At 47.7% G+C, this 19,717-nt stretch overlaps 1 protein-coding gene across 6 annotated transcripts in view; it reads left to right on the forward strand.

The window, feature by feature from the left end:
• Nucleotides 1-19,717, forward strand: part of LOC138758824 (hexosaminidase D-like) — a 124,085-nt gene that overhangs the window by 53,839 nt on the left and 50,529 nt on the right. For 5 of the 6 annotated variants that reach the window (XM_069928237.1, XM_069928238.1, XM_069928239.1 and 2 more), the window contains 2 exons: nucleotides 7,730-7,967; nucleotides 11,082-11,191. The exons of the other annotated variant lie outside the window; for it this stretch is intronic. In XM_069928237.1, coding sequence (XP_069784338.1) covers nucleotides 7,730-7,967; nucleotides 11,082-11,191 — 348 coding nt within the window. The remainder of the gene's footprint in view (nucleotides 1-7,729; nucleotides 7,968-11,081; nucleotides 11,192-19,717) is intronic. 6 annotated transcript variants of the gene reach the window in all.

Below are 19,717 nucleotides of genomic sequence, written 5' to 3' on the forward strand. Positions count from 1 at the left end.
CCACAGCAATGGCCTTGGGGAGGTTCTGGGCATGACAGGATTGACGGATGAAGAAAGACTAGGGTTGTACACATAGGAATCTTGAAGAATAAAAGTAAATCTCATTGAAATGAGAAAATTCTTAGGTCAGATAGAGGAAGAATGTTCCCGATGTTGGGAAAGTTCAGATCAAGGGGATGACATTCTCAGGATAAAGGAGAAGCCATTTAGGACTGAGATGAAGAGAAAATTCTTCACTCAGAGAGTTGTGAACTTGTGGAGGTCCCTGCCACTGAAAGTTGTGCCAGATTCTTTAGATATATTTAAAAGGATGTGGCCCTAATGGTAGAAGGGATGAAGGGGTATGGAGAGAAAGCAGGGATAGGGTACTGATGTCACGTGGATCAGGCTCAAAGGGCCTTCTCCTGCATCTATTCTCTGCGACAGGATCTTGTAAGATTCAATTGGAAGGTAGCTCACCAATTCCTGATCAGGTCAGATACTACTTATTGTCATGCAATTAAACAGAAATGTTATATTATACAAAATTGCCTTTAGTCTGCAACACTATAGAACATATAAAATGGAGCATTAGAGCACAGTACAGGCCCTTCAGCCCACAATGTTCAGCCGACCCATACCTATATTAAAAATAACAACAGAACACTAACCCTCCCTTTCATATAACACTCTTTTTTTATCATCCATGTACCTATGGGTCTCTTCATTGCCCTTATTGATCCAGCCTACACCATCATCCCTGGCAAAGCATTCCAGGCCCCCACAACTCTGCGTAAGAAAATCTTACCCTGAAGTCTCCCCTAAACTTGTGAGTACAAGATTGGCGTAGTGGTTAGCACACGCCTTTACTTCACCAGCAATCGGGAGCAGGGTTCAAATCCCACGCTATCTGTAAGGAGTTTGTACGTCTGCGTGGGTTTTCCCTGGGGACTTCAGTTTTCTCCCACCATTCAAAACGTACCGGGGGGGGGGGGGGGGTGTAGGTTAATTCGGTGTAAATTTGGCAGCACAGACTCGTGGGCCGAAATTTAAATTTCATGTCCTCTGGTGTTTTCTATTCCTGCCCTGGGAAAAAGGGGCTGACTGTTAACCTTATCTATGCCTCTCATAATCTTGTAGATCTCTTTTAAGTCCCCTCTCATCCTTCTTCACTCTGAAGAGAAAAGCCCTGGCTCTGCTAACCTTGCTTCATAAGACACATTTTCCAATCCAAGCACCCCTCTCCACAGCTTCCACATCCTTCCTGTAATGATATGACCAGAACTGAACACCATATTCTCAGTGTGGTCTCACAAGAGGTTTATTGAGCTGGACCCTTACCTCACGATTCCTGAACTCAAGTCCCAGACTAATGAAGCCCAACATACCATAGGCTTCTTAACTATCAATCTGTGTGGCAACCTTGAGAAATCTATGGATTTGGACCCCAAGCTCCCTCTGTTCTTCCACACTGTTAAGTATCCAACCATTAACCATGTCCTCTGCCTTCAAGTTTGACCTTCCAAAATGCATCACCTCATACTTATCCAGACTCACATGCACTTTAAGTAATCCCTGTGCCTAGGTGTTCTGTGATTAGTAAGGGATTGATAATCCTGTTTTAATCAAACCTAATTGACTCATTATGTGCACAGTTTCATATCTCCAAAGGAAATGGGCCAATGACAATTTTTCCCAAGCGAAATATTTCAGTAACAATTGGGACTAGAGCAGTCGTTCTGAACCTTTGTCTTTCCATTCATTTACCACCTAAGCAATTCTTTACCAATCACAGAGCACTTATGGCATCTGCATTTCTTAAGGTGGAAAGAAAAGGTTTGAAAACCATTGCTCTAACAACTTTGTCCAGGTCATTTCTAAAAATTACAAAGAGCATGGGGTCCCGGAACTGATCTCTGCAGAACTCCACTATTCACTGACCTCCCAGCAGAATACTTCCCAGAATACTTCAAATGCCTTACTAAAATCCATATACAGTGAAACCTCATAAGAACGCAATTTGTTAATCCACAGAATCGCTTATAGTGCGGGTGTTTGTGGATCCCAAACTGCTAAGGGGCAAATTGATGACAATCAGCCGGCAACCCAAACTCCACGCACCTGACAGCCCCACTCCCCGCTGCCCCTGCCCCCTGGTGCGGGACTTCAGGGCCACGGCAGCTGCCCCTGCCCTGACGTCCCGCAGTGGCCACCCCTGGCCCATCGTCCCACGGTGCCTGACCCTGCCCCATCCCGCGGCAGCTACCCCTGCCCCTATACCCCACAGCGGCTGCCGCTGTCCCAACGCCCCGTAGCGGCCACCCCTGCCCCGACATCCAACGTCGTCCGCCCCTGCCCCGACATACCGTGCTGGCCGTCCCTGCATCTGTTCCACGACGGTTGTAATGTGGTATGAAATCTTGGACCCCAACTACCCCATACTAACGAGGTTTTACTGTACTATACACCACATCTACCTCCCTACCATCAATTTCTTGTGGTACTTCCTCAAAACACTCAATTAGGCTCATGAGTCACAACCTTCCCTTCACAAAGCCACACTGACTATCCCTGAGAAGATCATCGCCAATTTCTTCCCTTAGCCACTGGTATATCTCACCCAGTCCTGGGGACGTTTTTAAGAATAGCCAGCACCTCCTCTTTCTTAATCTCAACATGGTTCAGCAAATAAGCTTATCCTATTCTGATCTCACCTTGACCAAGATCTTTTGGTAAAAACTGAAGCTAGGTTTTCATTTAGAAGTTCCCAACCTCCTCCACCTCCAGGCACATATTGCTTCCTTTATCCTTAAGCAGCTTTACCTTCACTCTAGTTGTTCATTTGTTCTTCACATATGCATAGAACACCTTGGGGTTTTCCTTTATCCTTCTTGCCGAGGTCTTCTATACCCCCTACTCACTCTCCTAGGTTCTTTCTTAAGCTCCTTCTTGGCTATCATATACTTCTCAAGAGCCCTTCTGTTCCCTGCTTCCTTCTTCCTCTTTACTAGCTGCCTCATCTGTTTCATCAGCCACGGTTCCCTTTTCCTCCCATCTTTTCCCTGTCTCAGTGGTACAAACCTATCCTGAACCCAACACAAGTAGTCCCTAAAATCCCCAATTTACTCTCCCTAGTTCCTGCCTCATTCCATTGAAATTAACCCTTTCCCTATTAAAAATTACAATTTTGTCTGTTTTTATTCCTGCCCAGGGAGTTGTGGTCACTCTCACCAAAATGCTCCCCTACCAAGAGGTCCCTCATCTGACCAGGTTCATTACCCAGTACTAGATCCAGTACGGCCTCTCCTCTAATTGGCTGGTCCACACAGTGTGCCCAGAATCCTTCTTGGACACTTCTAACAAGTTCTGCCCCATCTGCCCCTCTTTCAGTCAGGAGGTGCCAGTCACTATTTGGAAAGTTGAAGTCTCGCATAACAACAACCCATTCCAAAATCTACCCTCAGTGTTCCAACTCCCAGTACAGTGAAAGCTTCCTTCCTATTTCTGGCTTCCATTTCAGAAGACACTCCTTCCACAGCATCCTCCCTTTCTGCAGTTGTGATAATATCTCTGACCAGTAATGATACTCCCTGCTCTTACCTCCCATCCTATCCCTTTGAAAACATCTGAACCCCAGCCAATCCTGTCCTTCCACCGGCCAAATCTCTGTAACGGCCACATTGTAATTCCATGTAATGATCCATGTTCTAAATTCACTTTCTTTATTCCTTTTACATTGAAGTAGACACATTCCAAATCTTTCAAATGACTACGTTTTTGCTTTCTCCCCTGCCTGTCCTGCTTCACAAACCCACAGCACATCATCCTTTCTACCTTCTGCTCTATTTTCTTCCCTCATAGTCTGGTTGCCAACCACCTGCCAAACTAATTTAAATTCTCCCCGTCAGCTCTAGCAAACCTGCCCACCAGGATATTTGTCCCTCTCCAGTTCAGGCGCAGCCCGTCCTTTATGTACAGGTCAGATCTTCCCCAGGAGAGATCCCAATAATCCACAAATCTGAACCCCTGCACCCTGCACCAACTCTTCAGCCACAACTTCCAATTCCTACCCTCATTGGCACGCGATACAGACAGCAAACCCAAGATTAGCCCTGCTAGATTACCATAAGGCAGTCATTGTCTGGAACCTCCTTACAGAGAAAGAGAAGCAAAAATGTTCCCCCAGAGTAACCGAGTATCTCTGGATTTGCTGCCAGCACTCTTCAGTCTCTGCAGCCACACAAGACTCCAGTTCAGTTCAAACCATCGGCAACATGAGCCCAGATCCAAGCCCCCAACATGATGAGGGAGCCTCCAGCGTCCAGGGCCCTCCAGGAGCCCTCATCCTCAGCACCCTCTCGAATCCTGGTTCCAATACCTGGTTGTCATGAGCCAGTCTCCAGCAGCCCGCAGCCTGGTGTGAGTCCTTTGACCTTGAGTCGCCAGCAGCCTGTGGCCTGTGTGGGTTTCTCACCCACGTCACCATCAGCTCATCATTTGTGAGTATCCTTCAGCTGCAGAGCCCCTGGTGGATTCGCCCCCATGGTCACCTCCTTTTCTTCACCTTCTCAATGGGGGTGGGGGTGGGGGGGGTTGTTCTCCTCGATCCTAGTGCCCTGCACCAGTCTGCTGATCCACGGAGTCTCCAACCCTTCAAGGGCACTGCCAAACACATCTTGGGTTCAGACCCCATGACCTTAGGATTTTAAATAAAACAATGTTAGCTACTTGCACGGCCTGTCAGCAGTAGGACACCGTGGGGAGAGGGCTGTGTCTCTGCTCCCCGCCCTCCTTTCTTCTCCATTTGTGTGTAGATGAGGGCATTGATGCCCTTCCTGATGGGTTTGATTATGCTGCCAGCTAGAAGCATGGCTCTGTCCACCCATCAGTTCTGGGCCTGGCCAGCCTCACAGGGACAAGTACCATTCGACTAGTGAGCCGCTGCTTCCAGAGCTTAATTCATTTCAGGCGGGATCCTTCTTTCCTTCTTCAAAACGTTGTCATCCTGTCTTGATGCTGATGCTCTTCGACGTGTCGAGTTTCTCCAGCAGATCGTTTCCTGCTCCAGGTTCCTGCGTCTGCAGTCCCTGCTGTCCATGCTTGCTGCCGTATCAACCCTCTGCGGTAGAGTGCAGGGAGTTCCAGCAGGCTGTGTGGACATTCTATCGTGTTTGTTTATGAGTACATTACTGAGCTGTGCTCTTCCTTTGGGCTGGTGACCTACGGCATGGACGGAGTCAGAAGATGCACTGTGCTTCTTAGAATTCTTTCTCAACCCAATCCACTGCAGCAGCAGCAGATTCAAGACACCATTCCCTCTTCCCTCCGACTCTCTCTCGCACGAGGATGAAGAAACTTTTGGTGATCATCCTGATTCCTTCCCATCAGCACATTAAGGAGTCAAAGAGGGCTTCGCAGTCTGGGATCAGCAGTCTCCCATTCAGCTCCCACCACCTTGCGCTGGAGAAAATTAGCACTACATCACAGCGTCTGCAGACATTCCTGTTCAACTCCATGTTTCCATGGTGATAGCCAGTGAGTAGGAGCACCACTGTGATGCTGATGGATCGGACCAATCATCTCCACCTTGAACTCCTTGAGGGGATGCCCAAGGAGTGGACTGAGCCATCTCATTTAACCAGGCATACGCTGGGGTGCTCTCACCAGGTGGTTGTTGAAGAATGAAAGAAAATAGGTGAAGGAGAGACTATTCAGGGCAGCACGGATGGTGTAGCACTTAGAGCAACGCCTTTACAGCGCCAGTAACTGGGACTTGGGTTCGAATCCTGCGCTGTCTGGAAGGAGTTTGTACATTCTCCCCATGTCTGCATGGATTTTCCCCAGGGGCTCCGGTTTCCTCCCACCATTCGAAACATACCAGGGGTTGTAGGTTAATGGGTGGCATGGACTCTTAGCCTGTTACCGTGCTGTATTTCTAAATTTAAGTTTAAACCTGGCACCATTCAATGTGACCATGTGACTTCAGTCCCCTGTCCCTGCTCTCTCAACATTACCGTTAATCCCTTCTTCCATGGAGGCAAGTCCACAGACACTCGGTGTCTCTGAAGGGATTCTCCGTTGCTTCTCTTTCATCAGTTGTCAGCGACGCCAGGCAATGCTCATGGCGACTCTGTTTGGGTTACAGTAGGCAAAAATTGAAATATCATGTATATTACATTTTAATGTTTTATTATGTGACAATAAAAGGAATCTTTGAGCCATCACATGGAACTCCCTTTTGGATAATTCAAAATAAAACCAGACTCAACAACTTCCTACAGTTGAGAATGCCACAAGTTCACCTAAATGACCACTCCTCACTGACTGTGACCCCTTGTTCTCAGGGATCAGCTGTGGCACAGCAACCTTCTGTACCAGGACTCTGGAGGTGACACTCGGTTTGCTGTCAGCCCTCTGCCCAGAAGGAGTGGCTAAGATGTGGCCAGCCATGGTGGTGGCTGGAGCAGATGTTGACACCTACTGAATATTGAAAGGGCTGGATTGGGTGGACATGGAGAAGATGTTTCCAGCAGTGGGTGGGTCTAGGACCAGAGGGGACTAAAAGGAACAAAGATGAGGAGGAATTTCTTCAGCCAGAGGGTGGTGAATGTGTGGAATTAATTGCCACAGACAGCGCCAAGTCATTAGGCAGATTTAAAACAGAAGTTGATAGGTTCTAAGAGAGTAAGGGGAGGGGCAAAAGTTATGGAGACAAGGCAGGAGAATGGGGTTGAGAAAATAAAATACATCAGCCATGATTCAAAGGGCAGAGCAGGCTTGATGGGCCAAATGGCCTAATTCTTCCCCCACATCTTACAGAGGGTTGTGAACTTGGCCAGCACCATCACAGGCACTTGTCTTCACTCCATTAGCGACATCTATAAGAGTTGGTGTCTCAAGAAGACATTTCACATTAATAATTTATTTTTCAAATCTCCTGACAGAATTGTAATTTATAGCAATTTTGAATCTGTAGAACACAGGACTGTTGCTGCAAAACTCCAAATGTCGTGACACATGCTCCTGACAATAAACCTAATTCTGATTCTGGTGGTCAACATCCCTGTTGCACACAGTCATTCTGGCGGTGTTGGTGATCGCAGAAAATAAACTCCCGTTACTGGTAAAAGGCATTCGCTCCTCGGTTCCTGGCCATCATTGAGATCTGCTTCTGTGCCTGGGCTCAACAACAAGCATGAGCAGCAGGAGAATCCACAGACGAACCTTAGCCACCTGATTTCTCACACTAAAAGGGCCAGAGCCGTCCCTGAGTCTTATCCCAGCCCTGTTCCTCGTACAGCTGCTCAGGTAAATGTTAACAAACACCAGCCCAGCCCTTTCCACATAAGCTTCTCACCCCCACTCACTCACCTCACTCCTTTCTCACCCCCACTCACACCTTTCTCACCCCCACTCACTCTTTTCTCACCCCCACTTACACCTTTCTCGTCCCCACCCACTCCTTTCTCACCCCCACTCACTCCTTTCTCACTCCCACCCACTCCTTTCTCACCCCCACTCACTCCTTTCTCATTCCCACTCACTCCTTTCTCACCCTCACTTACTCCTTTCTCACACTCCCCCCCCCCACCACCCTCACATCCTTCTTGATGAGACCATTGCATTAATGGCCCTACTGAAAGGGCTTAGATGTCGTTGAATAGACTGGGCTAATTTCTCTAACTGGAAGGCCTTTTAACTGGTGCTGGAATGTTTTAGTTGAATCAAGGAAAATTGTTCCATGTTCTAGGACAACACAATCTCATACTCCTAAGAGTATTAACTTCTTGAGGACGAATGGAAACTCTTTGGGAGGCAAATATCAAGTGATGAACTCAGCCAAGGAAGCCATTCAACAGGAAAAGGTCAGAACGAAGCCAGCAGCAAAGGCCAGGCTAGACCAGCCAAAGGATCACCGCTCCTCAGGGATGAGAGTCGTGCACTTGGATCTCAAAGGAGCCCAACCCAAGCTTTCCTATCTCAAACAGGTAGGCGAGTTGGCCAACCATTTCCATTCTGCACCCACTCCCGCGGTGACATATCTGTCCATGGCCTCATGTTCTGTCAAACCCAAACCATCGTAATTTAGAGGAGCAACACTTAATTTTTTGACTGGGCACTCCTCAGTCGAATGGTATTAATGTTGACATCTAGCCCACTCCCCACTCTCTCTCTCTTCTCCATTCCTCTGTCTTTTCTCCAGATCTCCATCCCCTTCCCTCTCCATTCACGGAGCCATCTCCCCTCCCCCTGCTTACTGGTGTTCCCTCCCTCCCTTATCCACCTGTCTTTGGGATATGCTCCTCCCCTTACCCGTCCCCTTCCCACCATTCCTGCCTATATTTTGTCCTACCTCAATGAGGTGCTCAAGCCCAAAATGCCACTTCTGTATCTTTATATATAAAGGACACTGTTTGAGCTGCTGAGTTTCTCCACGTTGTCTGAGAATTTTGCGTTTTACTCCTGGGAATTAAATTGTGAGGGGCTTCCTTCTTCAGGGTCCTGGGAACGGAAATTGATTTTTAGCAAGAGATAAATGTGGGCCATAATTTACTATTTCAGAAATTAAATTGGGCACTGCTGGCAAAGACAAAACGGCAGAGCTTGTACATTGCTGCTTGACAGCTACACCTGTGGAAATACGTTGGGACAGTTACAGAGAGAGCGATTGAAATAGAGCAGAAGTCATGTATAGGACCAGTATGAGGCACATTTCAGACAACGAAGAAATGGTTGTGAATCTGGTGGGGCAGCATCTCACACTCATGACAGGAGGAGGAGGGTGGGGGGTTAAGAGACTGTGGCCGGGATGGGTTGCCTTTTAATATGCTGATTGCTTTCCCAGCAGCGCGTGTGGGCAGAGTTGATGTAGGGTGGAGGGAGAGTTGGTGGAGAGTGGGGGCAGGAGGGGGCAGAATTGGCAGAGGGTGGGGGCAGGGAGAGGAAGGTTGGGGCAGGTGGGGACAGAATCAGTGGAGGGTGGGGGCAGGGAGCAGAGGATGGGAACTGAGGGTGGGGGCAGAAGAAGGGTGCAGAGGGAGGGGCAGGGAGCAGAGGGTATTATCAGTCAGCAGGTTACAGAACACACAAACCAGGCCTGATGGCCCACACCTGCTTCCTGGCCACGGGAAGAGGAGGAGTAGGGGGTGGGTGAGGATGGGCCCAAGGCAAATCAGGGTGGAACCACAAGCCCCTGCAGAAGAATCATGTGCTACGGGAGGAGGATTCTGAAGACCACCCTCCCCCCCCAACTCCCCTTCCCTGCCATCCCCTCCCTCCCCTCTCCCCTCCCCCTCTCATTCCCTCTCCTCTCCCCTCCCCTCCCTCTTTTCCCTCCCTCCCCTCCACCTCCCTTCCTGTCCCCTCCCCTCACCCCCTCCCTTCCCCCTCCCTCTCCACCTCCCTCACCCCCTCTCCTCCCCACTGCTCTAAACTTTCTTGCATCCATGTGTCTGTCTATGAATCTCTTAAATACCGCTAATGTTCCAGCCTTCATCACCACCCCTGTCAAGGCATTCCAGACACCCTCAACTCTCTGTGTAATAAACTTACCCCGGATGTCTCCCCAAAACTTCTGTCCCTTCACTTTGTACTTATGTCTTTTGGTGTTTGCTGATCCTGCCCTTGGAAACAGGTGCTGGCTGTCCACCTATCTATGCCTCTCATAATCTTCTTTTTTTTTTTTTTTTTTTTTTCTCTGGCTTGGCTTCACGGACGAAGATTTATGGAGGGGGTAAAAAGTCCACGTCAGCTGCAGGCTCGTTTGTGGCTGACCAGTCCGATGCGGGACAGGCAGACACGATTGCAGCGGTTGCAAGGGAAAATTGGTTGGTTGGGGTTGGGTGTTGGGTTTTTCCTCCTTTGCCTTTTGTCAGTGAGGTGGGCTCTGCGGTCTTCGTCAAAGGAGGCTGCTGCCCGCCAAACTGTGAGGCGCCAAGATGCACGGTTTGAGGCGTTATCAGCCCACTGGCGGTGGTCAATGTGGCAGGCACCAAGAGATTTCTTTAGGCAGTCCTTGTACCTTTTCTTTGGTGCACCTCTGTCACGGTGGCCAGTGGAGAGCTCGCCATATAATACGATCTTGGGAAGGCGATGGTCCTCCATTCTGGAGACGTGACCCATCCAGCGCAGCTGGATCTTCAGCAGCGTGGACTCGATGCTGTCGACCTCTGCCATCTCGAGTACCTCGACGTTAGGGGTGTGAGCGCTCCAATGGATGTTGAGGATGGAGCGGAGACAACGCTGGTGGAAGCGTTCTAGGAGCCGTAGGTGGTGATCTTGCAGATCATGATCAAGTCTCCTCACGTCCTTCTACGTTCCAAAGAGAAAAGTCCCAGCTCTGCTAACCTTAAGACACCGACTCTTGTCGATGTCCTTAATGGAATGAAGATGGATGCCTGTGATGGTGCTGGCCAAGTTCACATCCCTCTGCAGCCTGTTCCTGTCCTGTGCATTGGCCCCTCTGTACCAGACAGTGATGGAACCAGTTAGATGGAACCAATTTGAATGCTTTCCACAGTACACCTGTAGAAATTTGCAAGAAACTTTGGTGATGTACCAAATCCCCTCAGACACCTCATCAAGTATAGCCGCTGGCAAACCTTCATGATTGCATTGATGTGGAGGCCCCAGGACAGGCCTTCAGAGATGTTGACACCCAGGAATTTAATGTTTCTTACCCTCTCCACTGCTGACCCCTCGATGAGGACTGGGTTAGTGTTCTATTGATATCCCCTTTCTGAAGTCTGCAATCAGTTCCTTAGTTTTGCTAAAGTTGAGTGCAAGGTTGTTGTTGTGACACCATTCAACAAGCAAATCGATCTCCCTCCTGTGTGCTTCCCCATTGCCGTCTGTGGTTCTGCCGACAACCGTGGTGTCATCGGCAAATTAATCTGAGAGACAGGGGCTAAGAAAGGACTTAAATGGATTCAGATGAAAGGTTACTGACCTAAAATGTGAACTCTTCACAAATGCTGTCTGACCTATGGAGCATTTCCAACATTTTCTATTTTAGTTCTGATTTTCAGCATCTGCAGTTGTTGTTTATAATTGCTGTGCAGGTGTTTATCAGTGCCTGCATTAACATTTCACTCTTGTTCCAGATTTTCCCACTTCTGGCCAGTATTGGGGTCCATGGCATCTTATTGGAATATGAGGATACCTTTCCTTACTCTGAAGATCTCGAAATCCTCAAGTCTACCTCTGCATTTAGGTAGGAATGGGCAAAAGATTCTGTCCATAAGATAATGGCATAGGAACCCAATTAGGCCATTTAGCTCATCGAGTCTGCTCTCCCATTTGAATCATGGCTGATGTGTTTTCCTCTTAATCCCATCTGCCTTCATGCCAAAATAGACAGGAGCTACAGGGAGTTAGGGTTGGTAAGGATGACCTGATGGAGGACAACCATGGTGACCAGGTCTCTGGAAATGAGAAGATGAAGAAGCATGCAGTTGTGATTGGCAGTTCTATAGTAAGGAGGATGGAAAAGAGATTCTGCGGCCTGATAAAAACTCTTGCCTCCCAGGTGCAAGAGTACAGGATGTCTTGAATCAGGTCCAAAACATTCTGAGGAGAGAGGGTGAACAGCCAAGAAGTCTTGGTGCATGTTGGTACCGATGACATAGGTCAGAGGTCCTGAAGGGAGAATACAGTGAATTATGGAAGAAACTGAGAAGCAGCAACTCCATGGTGGTTATCTCGGGATCACTGCCTGTGCCTGGTGCTAGTTAGTGCAAGAATGATTAGATTAGTCAGATAAATGTGTGGCCGTGAAACTGGTGCAGGGGGCAGGGCTTCAGATTCATGGCTCACTGGGACCTCTTTTGGGGAAGGTACGACTTATACCAAAAGGATAGCTTACACCTGAACCCAAAGGGGTCCAATTTCCTGGCGAGTAGGTTTAATATGGCTATGTAACGTGATCGATAGTACTCGGAGACTTGTGTGGAGCACAAACACGCTTTTATTAGCTTTCAAATAACGGCCAGTATTTACAGAGGTCTTCAGGTCATTCTGAGGTAAGGCAGGAAAACAGGGTATATATCAGGGCTGATGGGGGCGGATCTAAGTGGAGGGGTTGGCCGTCTAATCTACCCATATACAATGAATTCCCATTCACTGCATTCACCCTTTCCTTCAGAAAGGAACCTGTGGGTGAAAACAGAGATCATGTTCAGCAAGGAATATTTACAATTATTTACAAGTTGAGCATGTCTGGGGGCCTGGTTATTCTAGTCTAGCATCTTAATACTGGTGGACTTTGCTCTTCTGAAACTTCCTGGGCCTCTTGTGGTTCCTGGGTACCTGGACTTGAAGGTGGGATCTGAGGTCTCAGGTTCAATGGAAGCTTCGTTAGACCCATGTCCTCCAAATACCCCTGTGTGGGGTATTTGGAAGTTCTTAGCCTATTGCGGGCATCAGGACCTCAGCTCACTGATGTAGGCATATATTGGGTTTGCGTGCAGTAGGTGCACAATGTAGGCCTACATTGGGTTTGTGTGCAGTAGGTGCACAATGTAGGCATGTATTGGGTTTGCATGCAGTAGGTGCACAATGTAGGCCTACATTGGGTTTGCGTGCAGTAGGTGCACAATGTAGGCCTACATTGGGTTTGCGTGCAGTAGGTGCACAATGTAGGCCTACATTGGGTTTGCGTGCAGTAGGTGCACAATGGCTGGTATGTGCAACAGTGCAGCGTCCTTGGATTAGGGCACCTGGAGGCTCATTGAGTGGACCTGGCCTATACACCATCTCCTATTTGTAGGCGGAGAGTTCGATCCTCCACCTCGCAATCTCGTCATTCTTTATATGGCCCTTTTTTGTGTTATTAAACATTAATGCCACAGATCGCTGGTCAGTGAGCAGCGTGAATTGCCTGCTGGCCAGGTAGTGCCTCCAGTGCCTGATGGCCTGAGCCACTTTCTCCACGGAAGGGTTCCGGAGCTCATGTCCTTGCAGGGTGCGGGAAAAGAAAGCTACCGGCCTGCCTGCCTGGTTAAGGGTCATGGCCAGAGCTACGACGGAGGAATTGCTCTCCACCTGGAATGGAGCATTTCCACTGCATGCATGGTGGCTTTTGTGATATAGCTTTTGACATAGCTAAAAGCCGCCTGGGCTTTGGCCTATAATGGGAAGTAGGTAGTCTTTAACAGGGGGCGGACCTTGTCAGCATAATGAGATACCCACTGAGCGTAGTATGAGAAGAAGCCCAGGCCCCTCCTTAGTGCTTTCATGGGATGGAGTTGGTGGGGGGGGTGGAGGGCATGTGCTCAGGGTCTGGACCAATGACGCCATTCTCCACCACATAATCCAGGATCGCCACATGCTTGGTCCGGAACACACACTTACTGACATTATACATGAGGTTCAGGGAATTTGACTGTGTGGAGAAATTTCTGAAGATTGGCGTCGTGATCCTTCAGATTGTGTCCGTAAATGGTGACGTTGTCAAGATAGGGGAAGATAGCCCTTAACTCGTACTTATCTACCATTTTGTCCATCTGCTTCTGGAAGACTGAGACCCTGTTTATAATACCAAAAGGGACCCTCAGGAACTGATAAAGTCATCTGTCTGCCTCAAATGCTGTGTTGGGACAGTCCTCGGAACAGATCGATAGCTGGTGATGTGCAGCTTTTAGGTCGATGGTCGAGTAGACCCGGTACTGCACAATTTCATTCACCACGTCCGAGATTTGGGGGAAGTGGGTATGCATCCAGGAGTGTGAAACAATTAATAGTTTGGGCTTTTCTCCCCCTCTGACGACTACCACCTGGGCTCTCCATGGGCCATTGTTGGTTTCAGTGATTTTTTTTTCTTTAAGCAGCCACTGGGTTTTGGCTCTAATAAATTCTCTGTCTCCTGCACTGTATCGCCTTCTCTTTGTGATTATCTGCTTACAATCGGAGGTGGGGGGGGGGTTATGTTCTGGTCAGGAGCGGGTGTGGAGAGACTGCATGTGGTGTCCGGGTTTTGGGACCCTCCGTTCCACACCGTGTTGGGGGGAATGGGCAAGAATCATGCTTTTAAGGGCCAGCCACACAGAAGCACACAAACCTTTCAATACATACAGTCGGAACTTGCAAACTTCCTGCTCCCCCCTTTACAGATAAGTGCAGAGTACAATACCCTTGGATAGTCACCGAATACGATTGCGACGCTAAATAAATACGGTATTCCGTGGGGTAGACCTTTAGTTTGTACCACCAAGCAGCCGTAGAGTTTATAAAGCTCTCCGTTGAGCCAGTGTCAACAGTGGACAACAGATGCTAGCACTCCAGATGCTGCTTTGCTCTCCCTGACAATGTCACTTTGAACCGCAGATCGGTGAGGTGGCATCAACCATGAGGAGCGGCAAGATGACTGCTGCTCCCCCCGTCATTAGCAGATTCCGCAACAAGATGGCGGTGGCGAGCAGCAAGGAGAGGCTGGGGCCTGCTCCTCTGGACTTGGGCATGGGGCATACGATGGTTTGGGGGCTGTGCACGCAGTAGACTGCCAGGGTTCTCCTTAGCCAAACAGACTCTTACCGCATCGAGAGCACACAGCATCTTTTGCAGGGCATCTGAGACGCGGGGGTGTTTGGCCTGCCCACAGGAGTAGTGGCTCCCGGTCGTGTGTGGCCACAGTAGTTGGTACCTGGGGCAGGTGCTGTGTGCCGCAGGCCTGGTTTTGTGGAAGGCGCTGAAATAGTTGGTGAGGTGGTCCACTCCCAGGTAGGCCTGTTAGAGGGATTTCGCCAGAGGGTACTGGCAAGATCCTTCTTCCGCAATTCTAGAAGTCACTGCCTCACATACCTCGAACTCACCCCAGCCATGAGCGTGTCCCAGACTTGCTCTTCTTCCCTCATGCAGACTGAGACCGCTTCATAATGGCACTTCCTCGTCAGTGTCCATAGTTCCAGGACGTAGTCATCCAGCGATTCACCCGGTCGTTGCGGATGTTGTGAGTCATGTCTCGCCTCCACATTGTTCTGGGGCCTCAGTTAGGAGGCCTTCAGGCCTTTGATGGCCGTCTTGTATGTTGGACAGTCCTTGATGACTGTTTATCCCTTGGGGCTGACTTGAGAGAGGAGGGCTGATCTCTGGAGGCTGTCGGAGTGGAAGTCTTCTTGGGTGGCCACGATGTAGGACTGGAAGCACTCCAACCAGTAGGCAAATTCCAGTTCACTGCAGGCTGTTAAGAAAGATATAAGCTGATTTTGCAGGGGGGTAGGAATCAGAGTGTCAGAGCTGGTGAAGGGCAAAATAGAACCAGGGATAGTGTGCAGCAAGGGTGACAGCAGGTGATGGGACAAAAGAATTGCCGGAGGAGACACAGAGACATGGTGCGTTCATATACTGGTCTGAAGGTATGGTATTTCAATGCACACAGCATTACAAACAAGGTGGAGAATCATGGGGTATCGCGCGAGATTGTTGGGCACACTATTGTGGCCGTTACTGAGTCATATGGATGTCTTTGGGAGCTGATACACAGTGTTTTGGTAGGATAGGCAGGTAGATAGAGGGGAGGCGTGGCTCTGCTGGTAAACAACAATATTAAATCATTGGAAAGAAGGGACACAGGATTAGAAGAGGTAGAATCCTTATGGATTGAGTTAATTTTTTAATTTAAACATAACGACAGTAAACAGGCCATTTTGGCACGAGTCCATGCCACCCAATTACACCCCCAGGACATTTCAAATGGTGGGGGGGGGGGGACACCAAAGCCCCTGGAGAAAACCCACGCAGACACGCGGAGAAAGTACAAACTCCTTACAGACAGTGCGGGATTTGAACCCTTGTCCCGATCACTGCCGCTGTAAAGGCATTGTGCAAACAGCCACGATAACCGTGATGCCCTTAAGAAATTAATTAATTAATTTCTTGGCTCATTAATGAATTAGACAATTCATTAATTCCTTATGAATTAATAAATTAAGGAATGGTCAAGGTAAAAGGACACTAATGGCGGTTACATACTGGCCTCCAAATAGCAGCTGGGATGTGAACGACAAAATGCAACTTGAAAGTAAAAAAAGGCATTTTAGAGGGACGATAATCATGGGGGATGTTAACATGGAAGTAGATTGGGAAAGTCAGGTTAGTACAGGATCTCAGGAGGGAGAATTTGTGGAATGCCTATGGGATGGTTTCTTGGAACAGTTTGTTGATGAGCAACCAGGGGATCGGCTGTTCTGGATTGCGTTCTGTGTAATGAACCAGAGGTGATTGGACAGCAGAAGGTAAAGGTTGTGGTCACAATATGATTGAGTCACTGTGAAATTTGAAAAGGAGAGGCTAAAGTCTGATGTGTCCGGGTTCCAGTGGTGTAAAGAAAATTACGGTTGCATGAGAGAGGAACTGGCCAAATTCGAATAGAAAAGCACATGAATAGGGAAGACAGCAGATCAACAATGATTGGAGTTTCTGTGAGAAATGAGGAGAGCAGGACAGGCAAAATGAAAGATAAGTTGTGAATGGAAAAATGAGACAATTGTGGCTGATGAGGGAGGTTAAAGCCAAAGTAAAAGCAAAGAGAGGGCAGACAAGGAATCAAAAACTAGTGGGAAGATCAAGGTCTGGGAAACTTTTAAAAACTTGGAGAAGGCAATTAAGGTGATTAGGAAGGAAAGGAGAAATTCTGAAAGGAGGTTAGCAAATAATATCAAAAAGGATCTTTTTTTAAATCAAAAGAATGTCCAAAGTAGGCATAGGAATGAAAGAACACGATACTGGAGAAATTTTAATCGAAGACAAGGAGATGGCAGATGAACTGAATGAATATTTTGAATCAGTTTTCACTGTGGCTTACTGGACCTTCATGGGTCTCTGGAAAGAGAAGTGAGTGCAGCCAAGATCATGAGAGAGAAGGTACTTGGGAAACTAAAGGGTCTAAGGGTAGATAAGTCTTCTGGACTGGATGGAATACACCTTGGGTTCTGAAGGAGGTTGCTGCAGAGATTGTGGAGGCATCAATGGATTCTGGCAGGGTGGACTGGAGGATCACGAAGGTCACCCCGCTGTTTAAGAAGGGAAGGAGGCAGCAAAAAGGAAACTATAGACCTATTAGTCTGACATCAATGGTTGAGAAGATGTTGGAATCAATTGTCAAATATGAGGTTATAGAGTTCCTAGAGGAGCATCACAAGATGAAAACAAGTCAGCCTCATTTCCTTAAAGGAAAATCATGTCTGACAAACCTACTATATCACAAACAGGACAGCAGTGGATGTTGGGTACTTGGACTTTCAAAAGGCCTTTGTCAAAGTGCCACATATGAGGCTGCTTAACAAGATGAGAGTTCATGGAATTACAGGAAGGATTCTAGCATAGGTAGAGAATTGGTTAATAGGCAGGAAACAGGATGGGAATAAGGGGATCCTATTCGGGTTGGTTGCCTGTTACGAGTGGTGTTCCACAGGGGTCAGTGTTGGGGCCATTTCCCATATATGAATGATTTGGATAATGGAATAGATAGCTTTGTGGTTAAATTTGTGGATACCTCAAAATAGGTAGTCAAGCTGAGGACACGGAAAGGCCACAGAGAGACTTGGATAGATGAGGAGAATGGACAAAGAGATGGAATATGAAATATAACGTTGGGAAGTGTATTAGTCAATCACTTAGGTACAAGAAATAGACGGGCAGACAGTTATTTAGATGGAGAGAAATTCAAAGTTGGAGGTGCAAAAAGACTTGGAATCCTCGTGCAGGATCCCCTAAAGGTTGACCTCCAGGTCGAGTTGGTAGTGAAGAGAGTGAATGCAACGTTGGTATTCATTTCTAGAGAAACAGCGCACAATGATGAGACTCTAGGGCACTGGTGAGACCTCACTTGGAGAACTGGGTACAGTTTTGGGTGCCATGTTTGAGAAAGGATATGCTAGAATTGGAGAGGGTTCAGAGAAGATTTATACCAGGAATGAAAGGGTTTGCATATGAGCAATGTTTGTCGGCTCTTGGACTGCGCTTGTTGGAGGACAGAAGGATGAGGGAGGGACCTCAGAGAGGCATTTCGAATGCTGAAAGGCCTGGACAGAGCAGATGTAACTGTTGTTTTCCATGGGAGGGGAGTCTAGGACAAGAGGCCACAATTTCAACTTAAAAAGGCGTCAATTTAAACAGAAGATGTGGAGAAATTTCTTTAGTCAGAGGTTGTGAGTCTGGGGAACTTGTTGCCACTGGCAGCTGTGGAAGTGAGGCTTTTGGGTCCATTTAAGACAGAAATTGACAGGCATTTGATTAGTAGGGCATTTAGGGTTATGGAGGGAAGGTCGGGGAGTGGGGCTGAGTGATAAGGATCAACTTATGATTAATAGCAGAACAGACCTGATGGCCTTGTTCTGCTCTTTGATCCTGTGCTCTTTTGGACTTCTGATATTCTTACTAATCAAAAATCTATCATCATCTGCTTTCAATCTACCCAATGATTTTGTCTCCTCAACCGTCTATGGTAATGAATTCCACAGATTCACTACCTGGAGAAATTTCTCCTCATCTCTGTTCTAAAGCGATGCCCTTTTATTCTGAAGCAGTGACCTCTGGTTCCAGACTCTCCCACTGTTGGAAACTTCTCCACACCCACTCTATCCAACCTTTCCAATATTTCTATGAAATCATCCTTCTAAACTCCAGTGAGTACAGGTCCAGACCATCCAACACTTCTCATACATTAACCCTCTCATCCCCAGGATCGTGTTCATAAATCTTCTCTGGACCCTCTCCAACATCAGCACATCCTTCCTTTGTTATGGGCCTAAACTACTCACAATGCTCCAAATGTGGTCTGACCAATGGCTGATAAAGCCTCAGCACTACATCCCTGCTTTTATATTCCAGTCCTCTTGAAATTAATGCATTTGCCTTCCTTACTACTAACTCAACTTGCAAGTTCACCTCAAGGGAATCCTACACTTGGACACCCAAATCCCTTTGGACCTCTGCTTTCTGAATTATCTCCCCATTTAGAAAATAGTCTACCTTTTTAATTCTTTGACCAAAGTACATGGCCATACACCTCCCTGAATTGTATTCCATCTGCCACTTCTTTGCCCATTCTCCTATCTGTTCAGGACCCTCTGCAGACTTGCTGCTTCCTCAACACTATCCGTCCCTCCACCTATCTTTGTTCATCTGCAAACTTGGCCACAAAGCCATCAATTCCACCATCTAAATCATTCGCATGATAAGTAGTGGAGTCTGCACCGACCCCTGTGGATCACCATTAGTCACTGGCAGCCAGCCAAAAAAGTCCCCCTTTATTCCAACTCTTTGCCTTTGCCAGTCAGTCAATCTTCAATCCACACCGGTTCCTTTCCTGTAATACCGTAGGCTTCTTTAACAACCTCAAGAGTGGCACCTTGTCAAAGGCCTTCTGAAAATCCAAGTCAACAGAATCTATTGACTGTCCTTTGTCTGTCCTGCTCATTATTATCTCAAAGAACTCCAACAGGCAAGATCTCCCCTAATTTACCCCGAGATCTCGTCAACCTCTGAAGTCAGGCTAACTGGCCAATACTTTCCCATTATTTTGCCACTTTCGTTTCTTAAAGAGTACAGTGTTTTGTCCATCCTCTGGAAATATTCCTGACACTCATGATTCTTGAAAGATCACTACTGATTCACTGACAATCTCCTTAACTACCTCTGTCAGAACCCTATGATGCGGCCCATCCAGTCCAGGTGATGTATCCACATTAAGACCTTTCAGCTTCCCAAGAATGTTTTTGGGAAGCTGGTTCATCATTTTCTG

This window comes from Narcine bancroftii, chromosome 3 (genome assembly GCF_036971445.1).
Source record: "Narcine bancroftii isolate sNarBan1 chromosome 3, sNarBan1.hap1, whole genome shotgun sequence".
In the NCBI taxonomy this organism is placed as follows: domain Eukaryota; kingdom Metazoa; phylum Chordata; class Chondrichthyes; order Torpediniformes; family Narcinidae; genus Narcine; species Narcine bancroftii.